General features: G+C 49.7%; 1 protein-coding gene across 1 annotated transcript in view; it reads left to right on the top strand.

The window, feature by feature from the left end:
• Nucleotides 1–22799, top strand: part of PAX5 (paired box 5) — a 177141-nt gene that overhangs the window by 14275 nt on the left and 140067 nt on the right. Inside the window, exons 4-5 of the mRNA XM_079926413.1 lie at nt 4730–4794; nt 8137–8265. Of these exons, the coding sequence (XP_079782539.1) occupies nt 4730–4794; nt 8137–8265 (194 nt within the window). The remainder of the gene's footprint in view (nt 1–4729; nt 4795–8136; nt 8266–22799) is intronic.

The raw sequence follows: 22799 nt of genomic DNA, 5'->3' as shown, positions 1-22799 counted from the left end.
CATTCCATTCCTGAGCCTCACAGCCTGTACGTTTTGCTGCCTGTCTGCAGGCTTCCTCTGTGATCTATAGCCCTTTCCTGCGCTCCTCTCTGGGGCTCCTCCCGGGAGCAGTCTCTGGTTCCTCACCACATTCTTCAGTGAGAGCTCTTTGGTGTCTTTAGCAACAGACTGCGCAGTGCAAATAAACTAAGTGCGAAACAGTCTTGAGTTGCTGCATCCACCCCCCAACCCCGCACCCACAAAGCCTGAGCCATCCCAGCGCACAGTTTTATTTTCCATATAAAGATCCCACTGCATTCAAACAGATGCAGCTTCTAAATGACTGTCTTGCAAATGTTGTGTAAGAGGGTCCATAGCTCCCTCTCCCAGCCCCTGCTTCCCCGGGAGGCAACGTCTCACTATTCCAATACTTCAGACATCTAGGGAGGGAAGGGTGTCTGGATCTATAGCTACTCTGGTGGCCACAGGGCCGTCTCCACCTTCCCCCCCAGAAGTGTGTGCCTTCCTGCTGCCTTCTGGGGATCCTGCCTGGGAAACCATGACTGACATGGGGTGAAGCAACACTGAACCAGTTCTGCTAGGCTTGTGGGAGATTCCCTGGGACACAAAGCATCATGTTTATGTGGCTTCTTAAGGACAAATACATGCTGGGGTGTTGCACAATCTGCATGAAGGTTCTTGGAATCCAGCCAGCCTGAGACAGTTGGAGGTGACTGTCTTAGAGCTGACCCCAACGCCGGGTGGAACGGAGTCTTCCTTCTTCGTCTGTTCCAGTCCTGAGGCTCTAAACCAGGGGCCGAGTGACATTCCCAGCTTAGAGTGGCAGCTCTATTTAGTACCAACCAGTGGTTGTCCTGTGAGGATGCGGGGCCAGTATTCTGGGTGTTCTGATTTTTCAGGAGAAGCTAGAAATCCACGTATTTATGTAAACGCTACCAACTTACCAATACTGGCAACTAATTCAAATGAAAATAAATATACTGTGCAGGCCAAACAAAACTTGTCCAGGGATGGATGTGGCCTGGGGATGACCATTTGTAAACCCTGCTCTTCATCCTGACTTGGGCAACAAGCCTTCTGGGCTCGTTCATCCCTTCCCTCTTTCTTCTCCGCATCAGCGCAGGTGTGAGTGTCACCTGTGGATTCTCTCCCAGCTTGGCCTAGTTGGTCTCTTGGTTTCTGGATTCTTAACACAGCTGATGGCCCAGGATTCTTACTGTAGTATGGCAGTTTGATCAGTGAGGTAGACGTGGGTATTTCTTTCAGTCTTATAGCCCCATTTCTTTTTCTAAGGCCCCACGATTTTCCCTTTCAGTGGAATTTTGTATATGGTGTAGGGGAGGTGGTGGCTGGGGTGCGGGTGAGAAGACCTAGCCTTTCAAAGCAGCGGGGGTGATGTTGAAAAGGGATCCCTACAAATACCTGTAATGTCTAAAGTTCCTCGGACTTTGAATCTTCGGACTCTAGATGGATTTTGAATCCAAATAGGCTTTATGCCTCATACAGGCAGTATTTAGCAGAGGGACTGCTTCCTTTGAATGTGGCTCAAAGAAAAGTGCTCGGGCATGGGAGCTGACTTACTGTGGGACCTTGGGCAGGTCATCTGAGCACTCTGGGCTTTCGTTTCCTCATTTATAGGAATTCTTTGATTGCTGAGCTTCCTTCTCCATTGGACCATCTAGGATGATCCTATGGCATCCAAGGTCATGCTAACGCTCAGCAAAGTAAAGGTTGCACCTCTTAGCGCTGTCAATTAGCTCTGAATGTCTCTGGTTTAGAACTGGTCCAGAGCATGGCTCTTATTGTGATGAGTCCTGATGTTAATTTTTTAATTTTTAATTTTTTTAGAATTGTTATGATTCAATTATAGTCCTGTTCTTCCCACTCCCATTTCTTCTCAATGGAAAATGATGCTCTTTGTTCTTTGCTTGGCAGCTGCTACAAGCAGATGGGCAAAATTTCTATCTCTGGGGATGGGTTTGGAGGGTTCCCTAAGATTCAAGTCTTCCTTATAAAGGAAAGCCCCACTACAGCCTTAAAATAGGGTATGGGGTTGGCTACCTTCCCCTCCCCAGCTCCCAGGGGGATCCCATGTGTTTTTAAGGCGTTTGTGGAAAATATGAATCTTTAAAGGTTGAAGCTGGTCATTAATCTTTATGAAGATAACAGTGAAAATAACAACAGCTAACATTTATCGAGAATTTACTATGCAGCAGCCACTGTTCTACGTACTTAATTAATTTAATCCTTGTAATAACCCTATGAGGCGGGAATGATTCTTAGCTTCATTTTGCAGATGAAGAAATTGAGGTACAGAGGGGTAAGTAATTCACCCAACATTATACAGCTGGCAAATTGCAAAACTGGGATTCAAACGCTAGAAGCCCGGATCCGGAGCCTGTTCACGCCGCTGCAGCTGCCTGTCGATGCTTTATAAAAATTGATAAATATTTTTTTATTTATTCTTACAATTGTTATTTATTCTATACAATTCTTATAAATATTTTTAAAGAAAAATAAGGAAAACATAATTTTCTTTGCTTACATAGAAAGTTAATGGCAAGACAATGCTTTGAAAAGTTAGGACTTTATACAGGACTTCAACAGGAAATAGTTACAATCTATTAATATTTTACCATATGTTTGTATGTACATAAACCATAATATAGATAAACTATATTTAAATCTGGCATATCTGTATATTCACACATCTAGCTATATCTCTGTAGACACACATACATGTATACAGAGAAGGTGACCCACACAAAAATCCAAAATTAGGTTAGATGCTAGCTTAATTCCAGGTAGTCAAAAAGACTGCCTCAATCCCAGGTCTTTGTTAATACGCTCCATGTTTTCTTAGTCAAAATAAATTATTTGAATATTGGAGAAAACAAACAAATGCTCAGTATATTTGAGGCAGCACATATGCTGACTCATCAGAAAATGGCAAAAGGCCCTATGCTGAGCTCAAGTGGCCATGGCTCCAGAGGGCCTGTGGCTAGGCTGTGGTGTGAACAGAAACATCCATTCCAGGCTATCAGCTGAGGATACTGAGCACCCTCGGTGCCCAGCACTGAGCTGTGAGATCACAGAGGTCAGGGGCCCCGGCCCAATGAAGTTCAGGAGACACTTCTGTTCTCCCTTTCCCTGTGCACAAGCAGTGCAGCTTGAAAAGAGCTTCCAGAAAGAATGGTCTGAAATGTGAAAAAGCTCCTTATATAATGCTGAGGGAAAAGAGCAGGACAGAAAACTGTATACATGGTTTAATCCTGATTTTGTTAAGAAGAAATGGATATTTCCAAATATGCACAGGAATGCTACCATAAAGGAAATATACCAAAATGTGTTTTTAGATGTCTTCTTTATACCTGTTGTCCAAATAGTCTACAATGAACACAAAGTACTTTCATAATTAGGAAAAACTCTAATAAATGTTATTTTAAAAGGTCATAGTTGGGGCTTCCCTGGTGGCGCAGTGGTTGAGAGTCAGCCTACCGATGCAGGGGACGCGGGATCGTGCCCCAGTCCGGGAAGATCCCACATGCCGCGAAGTGGCTGGGCCCGTGAGCCATGGCTGCTGGGCCTGCACGTCCGGAGAAGGTCATAGTTGGAGACTGGAATAGAACTTTTCCAAAGAAATTGCACATTTTATTACCACCTATCCTTCTCCCAAGTGCTAGGGAAGGAACTTTCTTGCAGGCCCAAAAGGGACTTTTGGTCTGGCCCTGGTCAGCTGCTGTACGATGCATCGGGCTTGAGGTCTCATGGAGGCCTCACATGTTGTCCCAGCTGGAAAGTTACAAACTAAGCTTCTCAGAGCCCAAGTTTCTGCAGAAGGACATCAGAGCTGCCAGGTAGCAAGGGGAAGGCACTGCTGCTATTATCCTTTATATACAATGGACTTTTCCATAAGATTTTTTTTTTTCCCAAAAAGGATTTGATTACTTAAAGTAAGCAAAGATTGGTCTGTTCCAACTCCCTCATTGTACCAAGGCCTTCAATGGAATGGACTTGCCCAGGGTCACAATCCAGTTCATATTAGAACTGAAGCAAGGTCTCTGGAAAGACAGTCCAGGACAGCCCTGGGTCCCAGCCCCATAGAGCCTTCCACTGTTTTGTATAATTCAGGCTTCCTCTTAGCAAAGCCAAGCCAGGCCAGGCCTCTCCTGGCAGCACTTTAACCCTTTCTAGTTTTGTAGCAACATTCACACCCCTCCCCCTACCCCCTTGATAATTTCTGATGGGCAGGGATGTTATTTTTCCTGTGGCTCTCTAAGGCAGAGAAACCAGAGTGTGAGAGCTGCCAGGGGACAGGGAGGTCACCTGGTTCAGTGCCTTCACTCCACAGATGGGAGGTTGAGGTCCAGGAAAGGGATGGAACTTTCTAACTCACTCAGTGAGTTCCTTATGGAGCTGAAGCTGCTCCAAGAATGGGATGCCTCTTTGTAATATTAACGCATCAATCTCTTCCTACAGAAGAGGCACTTGAGGGCCAGAGAGGGGTGCAAGTTACCCAAAGACACCCAGGGAGGTAGGGGCTGAGTTGGAACTAATCTATAATTCTTCCAAACCCCCAACTCGGGACCTGGGTTCATAATCCGCCTCCACTTCTGCCCCAGCTTGGCCCACGACCCAGCTGGATATGGGTTTCTGGCATCGCTAGTTGAGATCTCTTCTCTTCCATCATGGTAAATAGCCATTTATTTTTTTTCCCAACTGTTCACAGGATCATCCGGACAAAAGTACAGCAGCCGCCCAACCAGCCGGTCCCAGCTTCCAGTCACAGCATAGGTAAGAAGAACTTTTAAAAAAAATTTAAAAATCTAATGGGCTCCAAATACTCTAAAGAACTTTTAATCATTCTTATGGACAGATAATTCTGCATAAAACACTTCGGCACACGTACTAATGCGCCTTCTTTGTCATTCTCCAAGGGCTGAACCTGGTAAATGAATTTTATAAATACTGCTAAAAGGTTTTGAATTTTACTGATTATTATGATAAATAGCTTTCACCATGAGACAGAAAATTGAAATCTAAGCCAAAAAAAAAAAAATCCACTAATGGGGGTCTATAGAATGTCAGATAATTAAAGTAATAAATCAAGAAAGGGATACTTATTCATAACATTTTCTGCATCATTAGTCAGTAAGTAGTTTTGAATGTGTTTTTTTCTTCTATCAACCAGCCCTTCTACAATTCTTTGTGCACTTGCAGTCTTGAGTGAAGATGTGGCAAAACTTCCCAAACTTTCTTTCTCTCTCTCTCTTGCTTCGATCTCATGTGCTCCGTGAACTGTCAAGGGCTGCCAGTGGGGTTTCTGACACTCATGGGTGAAGTCTGAGAGTGACCATGACTCGTAAGGAGAAGAGTCATATTTCCTACTACCCAGGAGTTCAGAAGTTTCCCTTGCCTTCCCTTCCCTGCAAAGATCGTGAGATGAAAGTGACGTGTGTCTACACAAGGTGTATGATTTCTCCACTTTGGATAAAGGAAACACCTCTGGTTAGTTGGGGGAAAGCTTATTTTACTATAAGAAAGCGGGCCACCATTCAGCAAGCCTCTGACGGTTCTGGCTGCCACAGGCCCTGTCAATTCCACTTAATCACACCTTAATTACACAAAGATTGTGTACCCTTTGTTGCTCCTTTGACTGAAAACTTGAACTCCCCATGGTGATGGGGGACAGGCAGAGGCCTGGCTTATAGTTCCAGCTTTGTCATTAAGTCAACCAGTGAACTGTGTTAAGCCCCTTCACCTCTGTGAGCCTCAGTTTCCCCATTTGTGGAGCAAGGGGCACAAACCCAGTGCTCTCTGAGGTCTCTGATTCTTCACGGTTGCTTCTTTGAATAAAGGTAAGACAGAATTCTTCCCTTCCATAAAATAATTCTTCATTTAGTAATCCATCCAAAAAGTGTTTGCTAAGCCCCTGCTATGCAGCCCGTGGTGGCGGAGACTAATGTTATAAGGAAGGTAGGACAAAATCCCGCTTCTCAAGGGCTTCTCGGTCTAATGGGGGAAAATAACAAGGAGAAGTCTGCAAAACACTGAGATTAGGCTCAAGAAGAAAGTACAGGGTGCTGTGGGAGCAGAAGGGAGGGAAAGATCAGCTTTGTTGAGCTGGAGTGGAGAGGGTTAAGGAGAGCTTTCTGGGGAAGTGTTTGTGGCTGGGATTTCATTTGCAGCTTTATTTCAGGTCACATAGCAAAGGAATATCAAACTTAGGGTAACTGATAATATTCTTTCAATTGGGTAAGAGGAATAACTACACTTGACAGTCAGCAGAATGCCTTATCTCAGATATGTGTATAAAATCCATATCTTATTTGTGTACAGCCCCTTATAATTTATTAACTTACTGAGGAGTAAGGAAATGGAAGCTCTAGAGAGATGAAATAACTAGCCCAAGGTCACATGGCCAGTAAGAGGCGGAGCCAGAATTGAAACCTGAGTCTTTTGAGCCGGGTGATTACAAAATGTTGAAACACGTGTCATCGGCTCTGTCAGCAACGTGGTGAGCCTTGGTTATATGTGGTGGTTGTTTAAAGTACCGAATGACTGGTGAGATTCTTTCTTCCTCTGTTCTTTGCACCTTAACACAGAAAAGGTTGTGAGATTTGCATAAATCTATTTTGAGGAGCTTCATCTGGTGAAGGAAAAGAGAAGTTAACGATTTCTACTTCTGTGTCTCCTAAGGAAGATCTAAAATCAAACTCAAATATGAGAAGAAAGGCACTGCTCCCTTTAGGTCTGTAGGAGCAAGAGCTGGATGTGCTCCAAGGAGAGCAACAAACAGCTTCTCAACCAATCACCACCATTTCTAGTAATTTCCTACACTTTAGAGTCAAAAGCAGCTCCACCTGCCTCCAGCTAGTTATAGCCGAAGGAAATGTGTCTGAGATTGGTCTGTAGGTTTTAATGAACCAAGGAAGAATTCCCACAGCCCAGAAATGGAAATTCAGCTGCACAGCTTGAGAGGACCCTGATGACCGACAGGTCTCCCCCTTGGATTCTGGGGCCAGGAGTTAATGTGAAACTTGCACAAACCTCCCCTCCCCCATTCTTATTTTTAGGAACTTAGATACCTGGTCTCAGTCACAATAAGTCACCAACCCACATTTCTGGGCAGAAGAAATCTAGACTTTAAGTCAGTAGAACCAAGGCTGAGCCCTGGTGCTACGGCTTGTTAGCTAGATGACTTTGAGCCAATCACTTTGCTGTGTGGAGGCTCAGTTTCCTCACCTGATGAATGCGGATGAATAATAGCACTCTTGGTTATTGCAAGCATCAAATGAAAAGCGCTTTATGAATGTGAAGCATATTATTGTTTTTCATTATTCATTAGTGAGGAGCAGATTACTATAGGGGTTGACTTTAGTTCTTGGGTTCCAGTCACCACTCTGCATCTTATTAGCTGTGTGACTTTGGGCAAGTCACTTACCTTCTCTGAGCCTTGGTTCCCTTACCTCTCCAGTGACCTAACTTATAAGTTTGTTCTCAGAATTAAATGAGATGATGCCTGAATGCCTGGCACAGAGTAAGTTCTCAGAAAAAATTATCATTATTATAAATCAATATATATATAACATATAGTATATTAATATTATATAATTAATATAAAATATTAAAATCCAGGTAAAGTGGAAGGAGAAAAGACAGCGAGGAACTATAAAAAGACAGATAGTCTGCATTTGGTGCTTTGCTGGCTCTGTGTATGAGTGTGCAGATATTTATGTCTGCGTGGATGGATGGATTTGTAAGTAGGGAGTGAGCCTGACTGACGAGTAGGTCGTTTCTAGCACCGGCTGGTGGTGGGCCCCAGCTCCCCCGTTTCTCTGCTCCATCCGCCTGCTTCCTGCATCCTTGGACAGGCTGGGGTTTGAACTGGTGCCCGTGGTCCCTTCTGTAGTGTCAGTTCTCTTCGGGGCTGCTCTAATGGCCCAGGTTTGGCCGCTGCCCTGTGGCGAGTGTCCTCAGCACACACCTGCCCTGCCCCGCTCTCTCTCAGTCTCACCAGCCCCCTGTAGGGGGCGTGTCTTCGTATTGGCCCGAAGGCGGGGGCCGACCTTCCTCCTCCGCGGCACCGCCCCCCAGCCTCCCGCCGGGCCCTGACCGCCTTCTCCCTCTGTGCAGTGTCCACCGGCTCCGTGACGCAGGTGTCCTCGGTGAGCACGGACTCAGCCGGCTCCTCCTACTCTATCAGCGGCATCCTGGGCATCACGTCCCCCAGCGCCGACACCAACAAGCGCAAGAGAGACGAAGGTAGGAGACGCCGGCGCTGCCCGTCGGGGATGGGCCTGGTCGGATCTGTGGGATCTGTTTCCAGGCCTTCAGTCAGGGGCGGAAGCACAGACGCCCTCCGAGCACCCTTTACCTGCAGAGCGCTGGCGGAGTCTGGCCCAGCTCAGTCCCGTCCTGACCACGGGGAAGGGGCTGAGCCCTCCGGGAGAGGAAGAGGGCCCCGGCTGGGACTGGACTTCTCGCTGGCCTCCTCCCATCTTCACCCCTTTGGTGGGAAAGCCGGGCCTGGCAGAGTCCTTGGGGCCTGTGCTTTGCGGCCTCTTAGAAGCCCTTGCGTTTGCAGATGTGATGCCCAGAGGGCAGGGTGTGGAGGGTATGAGCACAGCAGCAGTGTCCCCCTTTTGGGGGGAGGCCTGGGGAGAGGGAGGGGCTGGGCAAAGTGAGAGGGGCACACATGAGGTGGCAGGGTCAGCGGGTGGGCTCTCCGAGGGTCTGAGCACACCTCTTTCAGAAGGCCTTCAGTGCGGTGATGGGGGGGCCGTTGAGGAAGTGAATAATCTTCTCCTCTCTGTCCTTGGGCCTGGAAGGAGGGAGTGCAGGGGGCCTCCCTGGGATTAAATAGATGACAATCTTCCCTGTTGGTTTTTCTCAACCCTCGGTGTGCCGCCTGGGCCTCGGGAGCTGGCCGCCTCTGTCCCGGACATGGGCCCACCTTAACCTGGGTCTCCTTTCCCTGGATAGGCTGCCAGCGGGCTGACATTAATGGGTTTGAGAGGAGAAATGACCCCTGGGAGTCTGTAAAACCTTTGTCAGGAAAGGAAAAAACAAACAAACAAAAAAAAACGGGCTATAGTCTAGGGGCTGAGAGCAGGGTGACAGAAATCTTGATTCAATTATTCTGTTCCTCAGCACAATTCCCTTTCTCAGCTCCCTGTAAAGGATGTATGTTCTCACGAGCACATGCCTAAGTACTTAAGACCTGTAACTAGAAAATTGAGTCGGCCCAGCGGTGGATTGGCCTGTGGTGTGTGGGCTCCAGGCCATGCAGGAGCTGGGCCCGTGGCCTATGTTTGGAGCTGTGGAGTACACGGGGGATGAGTCACGGCTTCTGGAACCTGCCTCACCTCTCCGCCCCCTCACCCCCCAACACTGGGAGCAGATGTGGGAAGTCTTTGACTCAGGGTTGCTGTACTGGGTACTGCAGGAGACAGTGGGCCTACCATCTCTGTTGGTTTATGGGGTTGATGGTGTCATCTTTTCTCCCCTTGTCACCTGGACTCCCAGCAGATGTGCCCAAGCTGGGGCCCACTGTGTTTGATCATGTGGAGGGGCGGGTATGTGAGGCTCCCTCAGAGGTTGAGGGATACAGGCAGAGAGTTTTGAAGAGAGAAAAACATTGACTTTGATGTTTACCGTCAAACACACAGGTCCTGAACTGGGGGGACTGTGTCACTGTGTTTGTTGAGTGCTCTGTTGGCTTTCGGCCTCTGATCAGTGGTCACTATTTAGCCTCTCAAGCTGCTTGAGAAGGTGTAAGAGTGGTCAGGATGTGAGTGTTGTTCATCTAGACTGCTCTGTGCTGGGCAGATCCTTCCTGGAGGCTGTGGCTCATTTGTGGTATTGATCTTTAAGAGGGACAGTGACAAATTAGGATGTGTCCAGGTGGGTATAACCCGGATGGAGAGGTATTTGGAGAATACCTCAAGGCTCTAGGGATGTTTTGGTACCAAGAAGAGGAGAATGAGAAGGACTGGATTGTTGCCTTCAAATATTTGGAAGGCTGACATGGAAGGCAAGAGGAATGAGACTTTGCTGTGTGGCCTCAAAGGCCAGTGTGTGGCAGATGCAGAATAGATTTCAGCTCAGAGTAAAAAATAACTTCGTAAATATGCAAGTGGTCTACGGCCAAAGGGGGCTGCCTCAGGAGGTAGTGAGTGCCTTGTCACTAGAGGTATGTTAGTAGAGCCTAGGTGGCCATTTGCTGGGCTGCTGTATAAGACTATCAAGAATCAGATGCAGAATTGGATGATCTTTGAGATCCTTTCAGTTTTGGAATTTACGATTGAGCCCTGATCCCCAGAAAGACTTGGGAGGTGATCCAGTCTGTGGTCTGGATTTGATGGTCCTGAAAGCTTACAGGATTGGGAAGATTGAGAGACTCAAGCAAAAAGCAGAGCCCCTGCCTGCCCCCCGCCCTGCATCACTGAGAGTGAATATGGCTGGGCAGAGAGGTGGGCAGAAGTGCCCTTGCTCACATCAGCAAACTACCTGGGAGCAGTACAGTGTGGTGCTCCCTACTGCCCTTTCCCATCCTCCCTCTATAGCTCCCTGCATCCTTGCATTGGCTTCAGGAGGAGTTGAAGAGGCAGAGATTGCCACCCCCTTTTTATAGGGGAGGAAACCAAGGCCCCAGGGAGTTCCATGATGTTGGCAAAGCCACAGGGCCGATATGGCCAGGTGGTGGAGTGGGGTGGGAAGGAGTGGAGAGAGCCCCTGAGGCCTCAGCTCCCTGGCATTGTCCAGCCACCTGCTGCTCCTCAGCCCCTCCAGAGAGATGCTTTGGAGGTGGAGCAGCCTGGGGCTGGGCAGAGCCTGGAGGGTTTCAAGCAGAAGGGCGTGGTCAGCAGGCTGGATGCTGCCAAGAGTGTGGTGAGAAAGTAAGAACCAGCCACTGGGGAAACACAGGGGAAATGCTGGTGCGCTGGATTCCGGCCCGTTGAGGCTGCAGACCATGGCACCATTTTCCTCAGGAGCCGTCAGCAGCCTGAGGCAAGGGCCATGGGGCAAGAGAGGCAGTAGAGGGCCAAGAGGAAGATGGCTGAGGGTCCCCATCCCCATTTTTCAGATGAGGTGACTGAGGTTCAGCAGGGTGGAGTTGCTTGCTCAGCTCTGGTTCACAGTCATCTTCCACTTGGACTTGGGTTTTACCCTGTGGGCATGGGCTCAGGGCAGGGGTGGGTGGTGGGAGAGTTCCGTCACAGAGGACCTGCCCTCTAGACCTTGCAGGCCGGTGGGCAAGATGGGCAACCCGAAGTCCCTCTGATGGGCAGTGTGTGGGGTGATGCTGTGCTGGGAGGATGACACCAGAGAGGGAGGGCAGGGCGGGCCAGGGAAGGGCCGACATTGACCAAAAGGATCTGGTAAGGGCTCTCATAGGAAGTGGCACTTTATAAAGGGAAAAATATTTTACACGGCTTGTTTTTAAACTTAAATGAATTAAAATCTAATAAAATGAAAATTTTAGTTCCTCAGTTGCACTAGGCACATTTCAAGGGCTCAGTAGCCACATGTGCCCAGTGGCTACTGTATTGGATAACATGGCTTGAATACAAATGCTTGGCACATAGTGGGTGCTCAATAAATGCTTCTGCGTAGAATGGGTCGGTCACGTGCCTGTAGAGGGTTCACAATTAGTGAGGATAATGGTGGTGGGGAGAGTCTCTAGTCTCCTCAACTAGAAGTGTTCCTCTTGGTAATTTTGGCTTCCGTGGAAAGCTCTGTTTGAGTAAAGAGTTCTGTAGCAAAAACAAACAAGTTAGAACACTGTTAGACCAGTGGATTGCCAAGGGCCCTTGTAATCTAGAAATTCTAGGATTCTCCTTGGGACATGTGCCTCCAATACCAGCCTTGGGGATGTGGCCACTGTGCCCAAATCTCAGATGAACGGTTGAGGCAGCAGATAAGGTCCGTGCGGCCTCTGAGGGCAGAGCTGGGGCTGGTTAAAGGAAGCTACAGGGAGGAAGATCATGGCTCAGTGCAAGGAGCAGCTTTCAGACAACACCCAGGCTGGGCCAAGGTTAGAAGCATTAGCTTAGAAAGGTAGTGAGCTCCCTGTCATTGGAGGTATGAGCAGGGGTGAGGGGCAGAAGAGTCAAAGAAGGCATTTTGGTTTAGACTCCACGACTTTTTTAAAAGTAAATTTATTTATTTATTTATTTATTTTTGGCTGTGTTGGGTTTTCATTGCGGCGCGCGGGCTTTCTCTAGTTGCGGTGAGTGGGGGCTACTCTTCCTTGCGGTGCGCTGGTTTCTCACTGCGGTAGCTTCTGTTGTGGAGCACAGGCTCTAGGCACGTGGGCTTCAGTAGTTGCAGCACGTGGGCTCAGTAGTTGTGGCTCGCGGGCTCTAGAGCACAGGCTCAGTAGTCGTGTTGCATGGGCTTAGTTGCTCCACGGCATGTGGGATCTTCCCAGACCAGGGCTCGAAGCCGTGTCCCCTGCATTGGCAGGTGGATTCTTAACCAGTGCACCACCTGGACTCCATGCTTTTTAGGCCTGTTACAATCTGGGGGACAAGTGCTTCTGTGACTGCCTGGCATCTGGAAGTGGTTCTGCCTAGTTGTTTTCCCTCCTGCTGCTTGACTCTGAGTCCGCCATCACGTGGGCTTGACTGGGCGGGGCCGCATCGCCTGTGTTTCTACCCTCAGCCTGGCCCCTTGGCACAGGGCCTGGTGCCCAGAGGGCTCAGGAGGCTTGTGGATGGTGAGAGTCAGGCTGGGGTGCTGCCCAGGCATGAGAGGCAGCTTCGTCTCTTGATTGGACTGTCCTGTGAGGGTCTGTGGAGAAAGCTGTGGCATGGGTCTACAGTATCCTGCGGGGCTAGGGGGACAGAGCCCGGGCAGTGCCTCCCTCCCCGGAAGGCCCAGAGGAGGTCGTGGCGGGGCTGGACTTGGCGGAGCAGGCAGAACTGTGAATAGCGACCATGGGTGAAAGGGCAGCCCCAGGCCCTCTGTTCCTTTTTGGGCCTTTGATCTCTGGTGGGGCCTCCTTCCGCCGTCTCCAGGGCCCCCATTCAGGTCCCCTTGACCTCCCCCTCCCTTCATCCCCCCAGTTTGAAAGGCCCTCAACACACCGAGGTCAGCCGAGTGCGAATGCCTTTCACTAGCTCAGAAGGCTGGCCAATCCAGCACCAGTGTGGAAGCTTCTTTGGGGGCAGTGGAGGGTACATTGCAGGTGGAATTTCTGGGCACTGGACTGCCCTCTGCCTGCAGAGGGCACAGGAAGGGGCCTGTCCTTTTCAAAAGATGCCAAGTCCAACAAGACCCTCATGGGGAAGTTTGGGGGGCATTTAGCGGGGGCTCCTGTCATGACTATGTCTATCCCTCTTTCTGGAGGTGCCTGTCTCCTCTCTGTCTTTGTGTCTCTCCCTGTGTCTTTTGTTTGGGGGTACATCTCATCCAGCGCCCTCTGCCTCTGTTTATGTCCTGTTTATCGAGACTTCCTCTGTGTCTGCTTCTGTCTGCTGTTCCAGGTTTCACTCTTTCTTTTTCTCATATTCACTCTCTTCTCTTTCTCTCTCTCTCATGTGCACTCCCCCACTCTCTCTCTTTTCTTGTATTGGCTCTTGCTCTCTCTCTTACTAGCTCCGCCCTCCCCTTCTCCCAGGCTGGGAGCCTCAGCTCAGCCCTGCGGACCTCCATGGGAGGCATTTTGGGGAGGGAAGGCGTTTCAGAAGTTCACAGACCATGCAGGGCCCCAGGGACCCTCTGACCTTGGGCAGGCCCTGGCCTTCCTCTCCTAGGACCCTCTTCTTTTACTGACACTCAGACTCTGTCTGTTGCTCCCGGACTCAGGACCGAAGGCACTGGAGCAGGAGATGCAGAGACTGCTCTCAGATTTCCCAGCAGGGACTGGGGTGTGTGGAAAAGCTCAGGATTCCTGAGTCAGGGGGGAGTTGTAGGCACCCTTGCGGCACCACCATTCCAGAGGTCAGTGATCTCTGGAGACCCCCAAATAAGGTGAGGTGTTGAGGCAAGGACCCAGGCTCACAGGCCAGGGACCAGCTGGTTTGAGGACTCTGAGTGGTGAAATCTTTGGCAAGTTACTTAGTCTCTCGGAGTCTGCATTTTGCCATCGGAAAGTAGAGGGGGCACAAGTTTTGTGCGTTATTGTGAGGATAAAATGAAGTCGTTCTGGCAAAGGGTTTAGCTCCAGGGCCTGGTGGTCCTAAGTATTTAATAAATGGCCCCTGAAGGAGACCGGGGCTTGAGCGTGTGAGGCCGGTCCAGGCTGAGGGCTAGCAGGCTCCCGCTGCAGCTCTGTTTGGCAGCTGAAACTGGCTGATCCTCCCCTGCCCCCCTCCCTGACTTCCTGTTTGTAACAGTCAGCCTCTCTGGGCGCCAAGGCTGAACAACAGCGCCCCCAGGTGGCAGCTTCAAAGGGAAGGGCCCCTGGCTTTCCTTTGCTTCCTTTTCCTTCAGGACCTTCACTTCAACCCCTTGATGGAAGGATAAAAGGGTTAAGCCTCAGTTTTCCGTGAAGTGACATCTTGGGTACACAAGGTGGATGGAGGACATAAGGCAGAATACTTGGACCTGGGAGGGCTGGGCCTCTAGGGGTTTGGGGTCACCAACTTGGTTTTCACCAGCCCTTGTCAGAGCTGGAAGGACCTTGCAGAGCATCTGGGATGTGTCACCTAGTCATTATTCAGATGGGAAAACAGGCTTGGAGAAAAGAAGGGGTCTGACCAGTAAAAATGACATTTCACATGGTAAAAACCCAGAAAACCTAGAGGGACAGACAGACTCCTCAGAACATCCTTGATATCCTACTGCCATTTGACAGGCCAAATCTTAGTTTCTTACCTCCCCTCCTTTCCTCCATTCTCCTCGGCCCATCTGCTGCCCCCACTGTTGAAAGCTATGAGCAACCCTGACCTGACCCCATCAGCCTATCACCCCTGGGCCTCAACTCTTGACAATGAGCCCTGACCTTCCCTCCCTGGCCTCCCGTTCCTCTTCCCCATCCCTTCTGTGCTTCCGGCCCCCGCATAGTCTCTGAGCTCTCCTGTCTCTGGGCCATTATCCAGGCAAAGCCCTCCACCTGGAATGCTGTCCTTGAGGCTGGTCTGTTGACCTGGCCTGGTTTCCAGAGCCAGTCCACTCCCTGGGGGATTTTCAGTGTTGAGCCATTGGTCCCTCCTGACTGGCTGGGGCCCTTGGCTTCATCCCGGGCCAGCATGGAGCTTTGGAGACCAGACAGACTCTGCAGAGAGAAGGAAATGACCACCACTTTGTCTTGGTCTCTCCTGGGGCTTCAGCAGGGCAGGTCCCCTCCCTGCCCTCCACAAGGTGTCCCCTGAATGTACTCTCAGGCTGGACATGTAGGGGGCCCTTCCCTGAGTGTTTTTCTTTGTCGGGGCAGGGGCCCAGACCAGCATGCTTCCTCAGAGGGCATCACTTTGAATCTGATTGCCAGCCTTCTCGTCATGCTTTACTTGGCTTGTCCTGTATTTAAAATGATTTTGAGTTAGTTACCAACATTTAAAAATAAGATTTCCTATCTGGATGTCTAGCCTTTCTTGGAAAAAAAAAAATCAGATCTTGTGACACTGGGCAGGCTTTCCTACACGGCAGCAATCGTCCGGGGCTGCTGGGCCTGTGATCCTCCGGGTGCTCTGTACTCACCTTGTTCACGGCGTTTGTGCTCTAATTTTCTCTACCTGAATGCCTTTGAGCTTCTGGAATCCTAGTATGGACTCTGAAGAACACGTCTGGTTGAGTCCAGCCTGTGGCAGCTAAAGCCTATGGGAGGCAGGGCCCTGATCGAGCTGGGTGGGGCTGTGTTTGTGTGTGTATGTGTGTGTGCATGTGCGCGCGTGCGCGTGCATGCGGTCAGGGAACTGGGCAGTCAGGCTCTCAGGCCGGAGGTAGGTGAGGGAGGGAAGGCAGTAGGGCAGGGCCAAGCAGCCCCACCCCTTGGCAGCCCAGAAGAACAGTGAGACGGGGGTCATTCAGTTCACACCTGCCAGATGGGTAGTCCAGGCACGGGGGCGCTTAGTGGCAGTGATGCTAGGGACCCATCTCCCAGCCTGGCTGGCCACTCTCCCGTCCTTCCGGTTTTGCAGTCATTGGCACCTCAGCCAGGCAGACAAGTGTCCGAGGCTTCCTTGGTAAAGCAGGGGACTTGAGGCCAGGTGGTCAATCAGAGGGGCTCCTTGGGCCTTTCCCTGGTGCCTAGGGTCTGTCCCTTGGGTGGGGGGTCAGGTTTCGGTTCCTCCTGGCCCCTAGGTCCCTGAGTTTCACTTTGATTCAGTCACTGAGAGCCCTCGTGAGAGCCAACACCCCGCCCCCACCCCTGTTGTTTGCACACCTGCTTCACCCAGGCTTCCTCCACCCCTCCCCCACCAGCTTTTCCCACGGGACTGTGCACTGGTGTCCCAGAGAGCCCTGGGGGACGTAAAGAGCAGGGGCCACAGTGTGAGTCGGCTCTGGGGTCAACCAGAAGGAGAGCTGTGCGGTCTCATCCCTGGCAGACAGGCCCCCTGCCAGGGCTGTCTGGAGCTCAAGGTGGAGTGGACTTGGCTTTCTCCCCCACTCCGCATGCCCTGGTGCCCTGTGGGGCAGAGAATCCCATGGTCCTTTCTCTGTCTTTGGAATATGGTTAATCCTTGGCTGCAGAATCTGCAGTTCAGGACTTTGCAACACTCCGAGTACTAGAGGCTCATGAGGTGGGGAGGGAGCCCAGAGGAGGGAGCCTGGGGCTCTGGGTTCCAGTCCTCAGTCTGTGGCTGACTTGCTGGTGACCTTGGGGAAATCCCTTTCTCTCTCTGGGCCTCAGTTTCCTCATCTAAAACATGGGATCAAGGTTCTCTTTGGTACCAAGATTCTGATCTGCTCCTGGTCCCATCTCAAGTCCTCTTGGCATTATTTTAAACAAGTGGTTCTCAGACTTTCAGTCTTGCAACCCTTTTAAGCTCTTAAAAATGATCAAGGACCCCAAGGAGCTTTTGAATTTATGTGGGTTAATTAAAATGGACAAAATTTTAAAATATTTATTAATGTATTAAAAATAGCAGTAATAACATAAATAATGTGCTGTTTGAAATAAGAAAGGACAATATTTTCCAAGCCAAAACATTTAGAGTGACATTGCTTTATGATTTTGCAAATCTCTTTAGTGTCTGGCTTAATAGAAGACAGCTGGGTTCTCATATCTGCTTCTGTATCCAATCTGTTGTGATATCACACATCTTAGAACCTCTGGAAAACGCCGGTGTATACTTGGAAAAGCATCAGAGTGGAGAAGGCCAAGAATAATTTTGTATTATTATGAAAATAGATTTGACCTCACAGACCCCTTGGAAAGGTCTTGGGGATCACTCAGGGGGTCCCTGGACTAGACTTTGAGGATCTCTGCTTCAGGCTGCTGCAGACTCTGAGCTTACTTATCACTCATACAGAGAGGGAGAGCAGTTAAGTGGTTTTCATTAAAAGAAAGGTGCCATCAGTTTCTCCTGTTCTTTTTTCCTGAAGGCAGTGGGAACCATGGCAGGCTTCTGAGCTGGGGAGGGAGTGACAAGACACGCTGGGCTTTGGAAATCGTCCTTTAGCAGATTAGGGTGTGCAGGGCTTCTGGGTCCTCTCCCAAGCTTGAACTTCCACAGAAAGGCACAGCTACAGAGGCTCCTTTTACTTCCAGTGGAATATCGTAGGGTTTGAGGTCTGATCTCCGTCCAGCAGGCTTCCTTTGGGGCCAACAACAGCTTCCTAGTGCTCCCTAAGAGCCCAGGGAGTGGGCGTTTGGGGACCCAGCCACCTCTCCCCATCCCAGCTCAACTCTGCAGCTGTTCAGGGCAGGCCCATGAGACCCCCACCCAGGGCATAGTTTTGGTGGGGAAAACCCCAGCAAATAATGTTGATTTGGAATGAAACAAAATAAAATGAAATAAAGAAGTAGGTTTGGTGTTTATCTTGACTCCTGGCCTTTGAGGAAAAGCAGGTGTGAAAGGCAATTGAAAAAAAGGGAGATTTTTGTTCTGATTCCACTGGGGCTTCTGAGTTTTTCCAGAATGCCAGTGGTTGGTCACGTGTGTGTGTGTGTGCGTGTGTGTGTAATTTCATTTTGAAATTTCCAGTTTTCATTTTCATTGGTACAAGTTTATCATTTGCATTAGTCCTTCCTTGGACTGATGGACTGAAATGGAGGAGAGGAAGAAAAAGAGAATTTCCTAAGGTCATTTAGAGGACTTGAAAGATGCTAGAGGAGATATGCTTGTAGTGAGATGAACTGAGCTATGAGAGGAAACAGAGAAAGGCATGGCCCCTAGAGAGACTAGAAAAGCGGACGGTAAAAAGCGACAAAGGGGTCAGACTCTTCCCAGCACCAGCCACCAGGTGGCACCATCGACCCAAGACAGCTTAGTTGCTGTCCAGGGTTAGGGACAAGAGGGGTGACAGGACAGTGTGTACTGACCATTTCCGAGCTTGGTATGCTTGTAACTCGGTGGGCGGCAGCAGTGCCCAGGTAGGCTGCCCATTTGCCTGAGTTTCACTTTTCTGCCAGCATTTAGTCACAGCAGTGGGAGACTGGGCCATTGCTGTTGGGGATCACTCCCGTCCTTCCTCACCTCCATGGTGCAGACGTCTTAATACAAACCTTTTTGGGAGTCAAGTTCTCGGTTCTAGTCTAAGCCTTTACTTGCTGGCTGTGTGACCTTGGGCAAGTCACTTCTCTCTGAGTCTTGTTTTCCTTGTGTTAAAATGTGGATATTTGAACAGATGACTTAAGGGATCTTTTGGGCTCTGACATTCTGTGGTCTGATGTGCCAGAGAGAGCACTGGAGTTGGAGTTAAATTCAGGATCTTTCTCCATTGGCTGTGTGACCTTGGGCAGCTCACTTCCCATCTGTGGGGATTGCAGTAACATCTCCCTCACAGTCTGTTATATGAAGTAGCAGGTTGGAAAATGCTTTGAAATCTCTTTTGGTGCTTAGGAGAGGGAGGGGTTGCTATTTATTTATTTTTCCAGGCAACTTAAGTTAGCCAGAAGCAGGTCTTCTATCATCCTCACAGCTCAGAAAGTTTGTGCCTCTGCCTGTGACCACAAATCAAAGCCTATGGTAGGTGTTTTCTCAAGGTCACTGCATCTCTGTCCTAACTATTTCATGAATCTGCTCCCTTTTTTTGGTCCCCACTGCTACTGCCTTAGTCCAAGCACCCTCTCTTCTCCTTTGGACTACTGCTGTAGCCTCCTAGTGTGTCCCCACCTCCAATGTCACTGACTTCTCCAAACAGTCCACCTTCCGTATAGCAGCCCTAGGGGCACTTCGGAAATACAGTTTGGATCGGTGACTCACCTGAAGGGTTTTCACCCTTCAAATCTGCCCATTGTTCTCAGAAAGCATCTAAACTTCTTAACAAGGTTGCTAGGCCTTCTGTGGTCAGACCCGTGCCCATCTCATGAGCCTCGTCCCTCCCCACCCTCCTCTTTTCATGCTCACCCCAGTCATACCAAACCTCATTCCATCCCTTGAGCACCACTTGTTCTTTCCTGCTGGCAGCCTAAGGGTTATATGCACGGGTTGTAGTCAGGCAACCAGGGTTCTGGTGCTGACTCCACCAATGCCTACTCGTGTAACTTTGGGCAAGTTATTTGACCTCAGTTTCCCTCTTTGTAAAACAAGGACACCCATTGTGCCTATGATTGGGTTGTTACGTGGGTTGAATGAGGTAATGCATGCGCAGTGCCCTGGAGGACCCCGATGCATGATATGTGCTCTATAAAGGATGCCTTTTATGGTAATGTGTTCCCACCGCCTGGAAACTGCCCCCCTTCTCCACCCTACCATTTACCCAGCTGACGTTCTACAACTTCAGGATCCAGCTCATGCCACTTCCTAAAAGTGGAGGCTTCCCCGAGGGTCCCTCCTAACTGTCAGCTCCCCTGGGCCCACCTGCAGCACACAGAGCCTGCCTGTTGACAAAAGTATCACATTTGTCACTCATCTCTCTTCCCTGTGAGACTGGGAGCCCTGTGTGGGCGGGACTAGTGTCTGTAGTGGTCACCATTGTGGCCCTAGTGCCCAGCACAGGGCTGGTTCTTGGTAACAAATATGTACTGAATAGGGACTGGATGTCACAGAAGCCGGGAGCCCATCTGGTCCGTAGGTGCAGGCTGCTGAGTAGAACCCAGAGCCTTACACGTCAAAGGCTTCTTCCTTTCACTCCTCCCTGACTCCATCGTCTCCATCCTCCAGCGCTGCTGTCTGGCTCCCTAGAAGGGATTTCATGGCAACCATTCTAGAGGGGGAGGGAGCTCTCCCGTGGTCTAAACACACACACGCGCATGCACACACACACACACACGTGCATAGCTCTGCATGCTGGTGCCTAGGGCCCTTGTTCTGCCTGCCTTACCTAAGCATATGCTCCAGGTGTATATAGATCACAGCCTCAAATGGGAACTGTGACTCTAATGGTTAGCATTTACTGAGTGTTTGCCGTATGTATTTTAAACTATTAATGCATTTAATACCGCCACTGTACCAGGTGAAGCTCTTATCATCCCCATTTTATAGAGTTTCAGAGAGAGATCCAGGAAATTGCCCAAGGTCACACAGCTCCACCGTGGCACAATTGGGACCAGCCCCTGGGCAGCTGGCTTCCAGAGTAGCCTTACCTGCCACCCTGGTCTGCCTCTCACAGAGTGTTGCACAGGATGGCATCAGTGGGAATGTCCTCAGCTCTCTCCAAAAGGGGGCTTTGAGCCCACCTTTTATTTCAGTTCTACCATCCCCATCACCCTGCCAGGCTGAGCTCAGGGCGACCTTGGTGCAGAGCCCGCTTCCTCACTCAGGTACTCAGCCATTTCTGAGGCTTCCCCTGACACTGCTATGCATGCTTCCCTGTCACATCCTCCAGTTGGTCACCTTCAAGTGCAGTTGGCTGATCACATATGGACTTTACACCACAGCAGGGTAGCACAGTGGGTGGACTGGAGTTCGAGCCCAGCCCTGCCACTTACTACCTGTGCGAGCTTTGACAAGGGCCTGAACTTCTCTGAGCTTCAGTTTCCTCATCTGTCAAAAGGGGATAATAATTCCTGCAATTCCTGGTAATTAAAAAACGTTATCTATAGTATTTTGATCAGCTCTGGCACATGGCACATTTTAAGAATATTTAACTCATCAGAGCAGAGTTTCTACCCTGAATCCAAATTCCTCAAGAAGACCTTCTTAAGAACTTTCTAAATTCCCAGCTCTTTTGTTTTCTCTTTCTCTTGCAGGATCTTAGTTCCCCGACCAGGGATCGAACCTGGGCCACGGCAGTGAAAGTGCCGAGTCCTAACCACTGGACCGCCAGGGAATTCCCATCTTTCTCTCTTTTTTAAATGATTATTTTATTTATATTGCTAAGTCTAATGATAGGATTATTCGGGCTAGGGTCAGAAGAAAAAGATGTACACACCAGAATTTACACTGGCAGAATTTTAGCTCCGCTTTTTTTCAGAAACCAACAATTCAAGTTGTAGCTGAGGGCAGCTTGCAGAGGCAGGATGAGCCTGTCACAGGGTGGAGAGGCTGGGTTCCTGGCTCCAGTTCACCACTATCTTGCTGTGTGGTCTCAGTCAGGTCCCTACCCTCTGGGTCTTTGATTTGGATGCAATGAGCCCGGATCACCCTTCCATCCCCAGATTCTGCCCCGTCCCTCCTCCCTGCTGTTCCCCCTCCCTCCTCCATCTTCTCTGTCTTCGTTTCCTTTCTGTGTGAGACACAAACGCCATCCAGCACTTTTGAATGGGACTTTTGTTCTGCTAACATCTCTTTTCTGAAAAGAACGATTGGTCAGGTTTGTATCTTTTAAATGCTGGCACATTTCATCAGTTAAGAACCTGCATACCTCTCTCTCTCAAGACAGAGCTTTAAGGAGGCAGACAGAAGCAGCAAAGGGGGAGGTTTATGGCAGACAGTGGAGGAAAATCCACCCAGTCTCTTTGGGGGCCTAATGTATGGTCCTTCCCGAAAATGCCATCTTTCCTGGGTGCCCCCTTTCCTGCTCTCCCTGTGACCCTAAGCATTTTCCAGCTTGACTCCAGTTGTGACTTGCGTACTACTCTATAGCTCCCCACAGAATGGGGAGAGGGGACGAGTGGGACCTGTGCCTGAGTCATTTTTCTCAAGGTCTCTTTGAGGTAGGGCTTGGGGCACAGGATCAGGAATCACAGGGCCTTGGGTGTGAGTGCTGGTGATCTTGGGCCAGCCTCGCTGGGCCTGGGTTTTCTTACTGGCACAGAGAGAGCAGAATTCCTTCCTCAGAGTCTTGTGCCAACTCAGGAGGAGCAATGTGTGAGAAAGTGCTTTATAAACTGTCAAGCTCTATGTAGGTATGGGTGTCGTAGTTCATTTCAAGTGCCTGCTCTGTGACCTTGGACAAATTCCAAGGGTCCATTTACCCTCGGAGAACTAACTTCTCCAAGGGTCCATTTACCCATCTGTAAAATGGGGACTCTAATCCTTAGATCATACAGTGAATGTGAGAATTTCATATGGATGTAAAACAACTGGCAAGAACAACTGTTGTTGGCAGTGGTGAGACAGGCTGGGACCTGGGACCCTTTGCTGCAGCGCTGCAGTGCTTGCACCTGGACACACCTCTCCTCGAGCAACAAAATACAAAGAAACTGCCTGGGACTAAAAATAACTGTATGCATGCCCAGTTGGGGCAAATTCTGGACCCAAAAGATAGAAACCAAAAAAACCCAACTGCCACTTTTGAAGAGCCTGGAGCAAAAACAGGGTGTCGGGAGCAAAAGTAGGGTAATGCGGATGCCCCCTGCC

The sequence above is a fragment of the Stenella coeruleoalba genome (assembly GCF_951394435.1).
Source record: "Stenella coeruleoalba genome assembly, chromosome: 7".
NCBI lineage: Eukaryota > Metazoa > Chordata > Mammalia > Artiodactyla > Delphinidae > Stenella > Stenella coeruleoalba.
The sequence above is the reverse complement of the archived record's forward strand: the minus strand, read 5'-3'. Positions and strand labels throughout refer to the sequence as shown.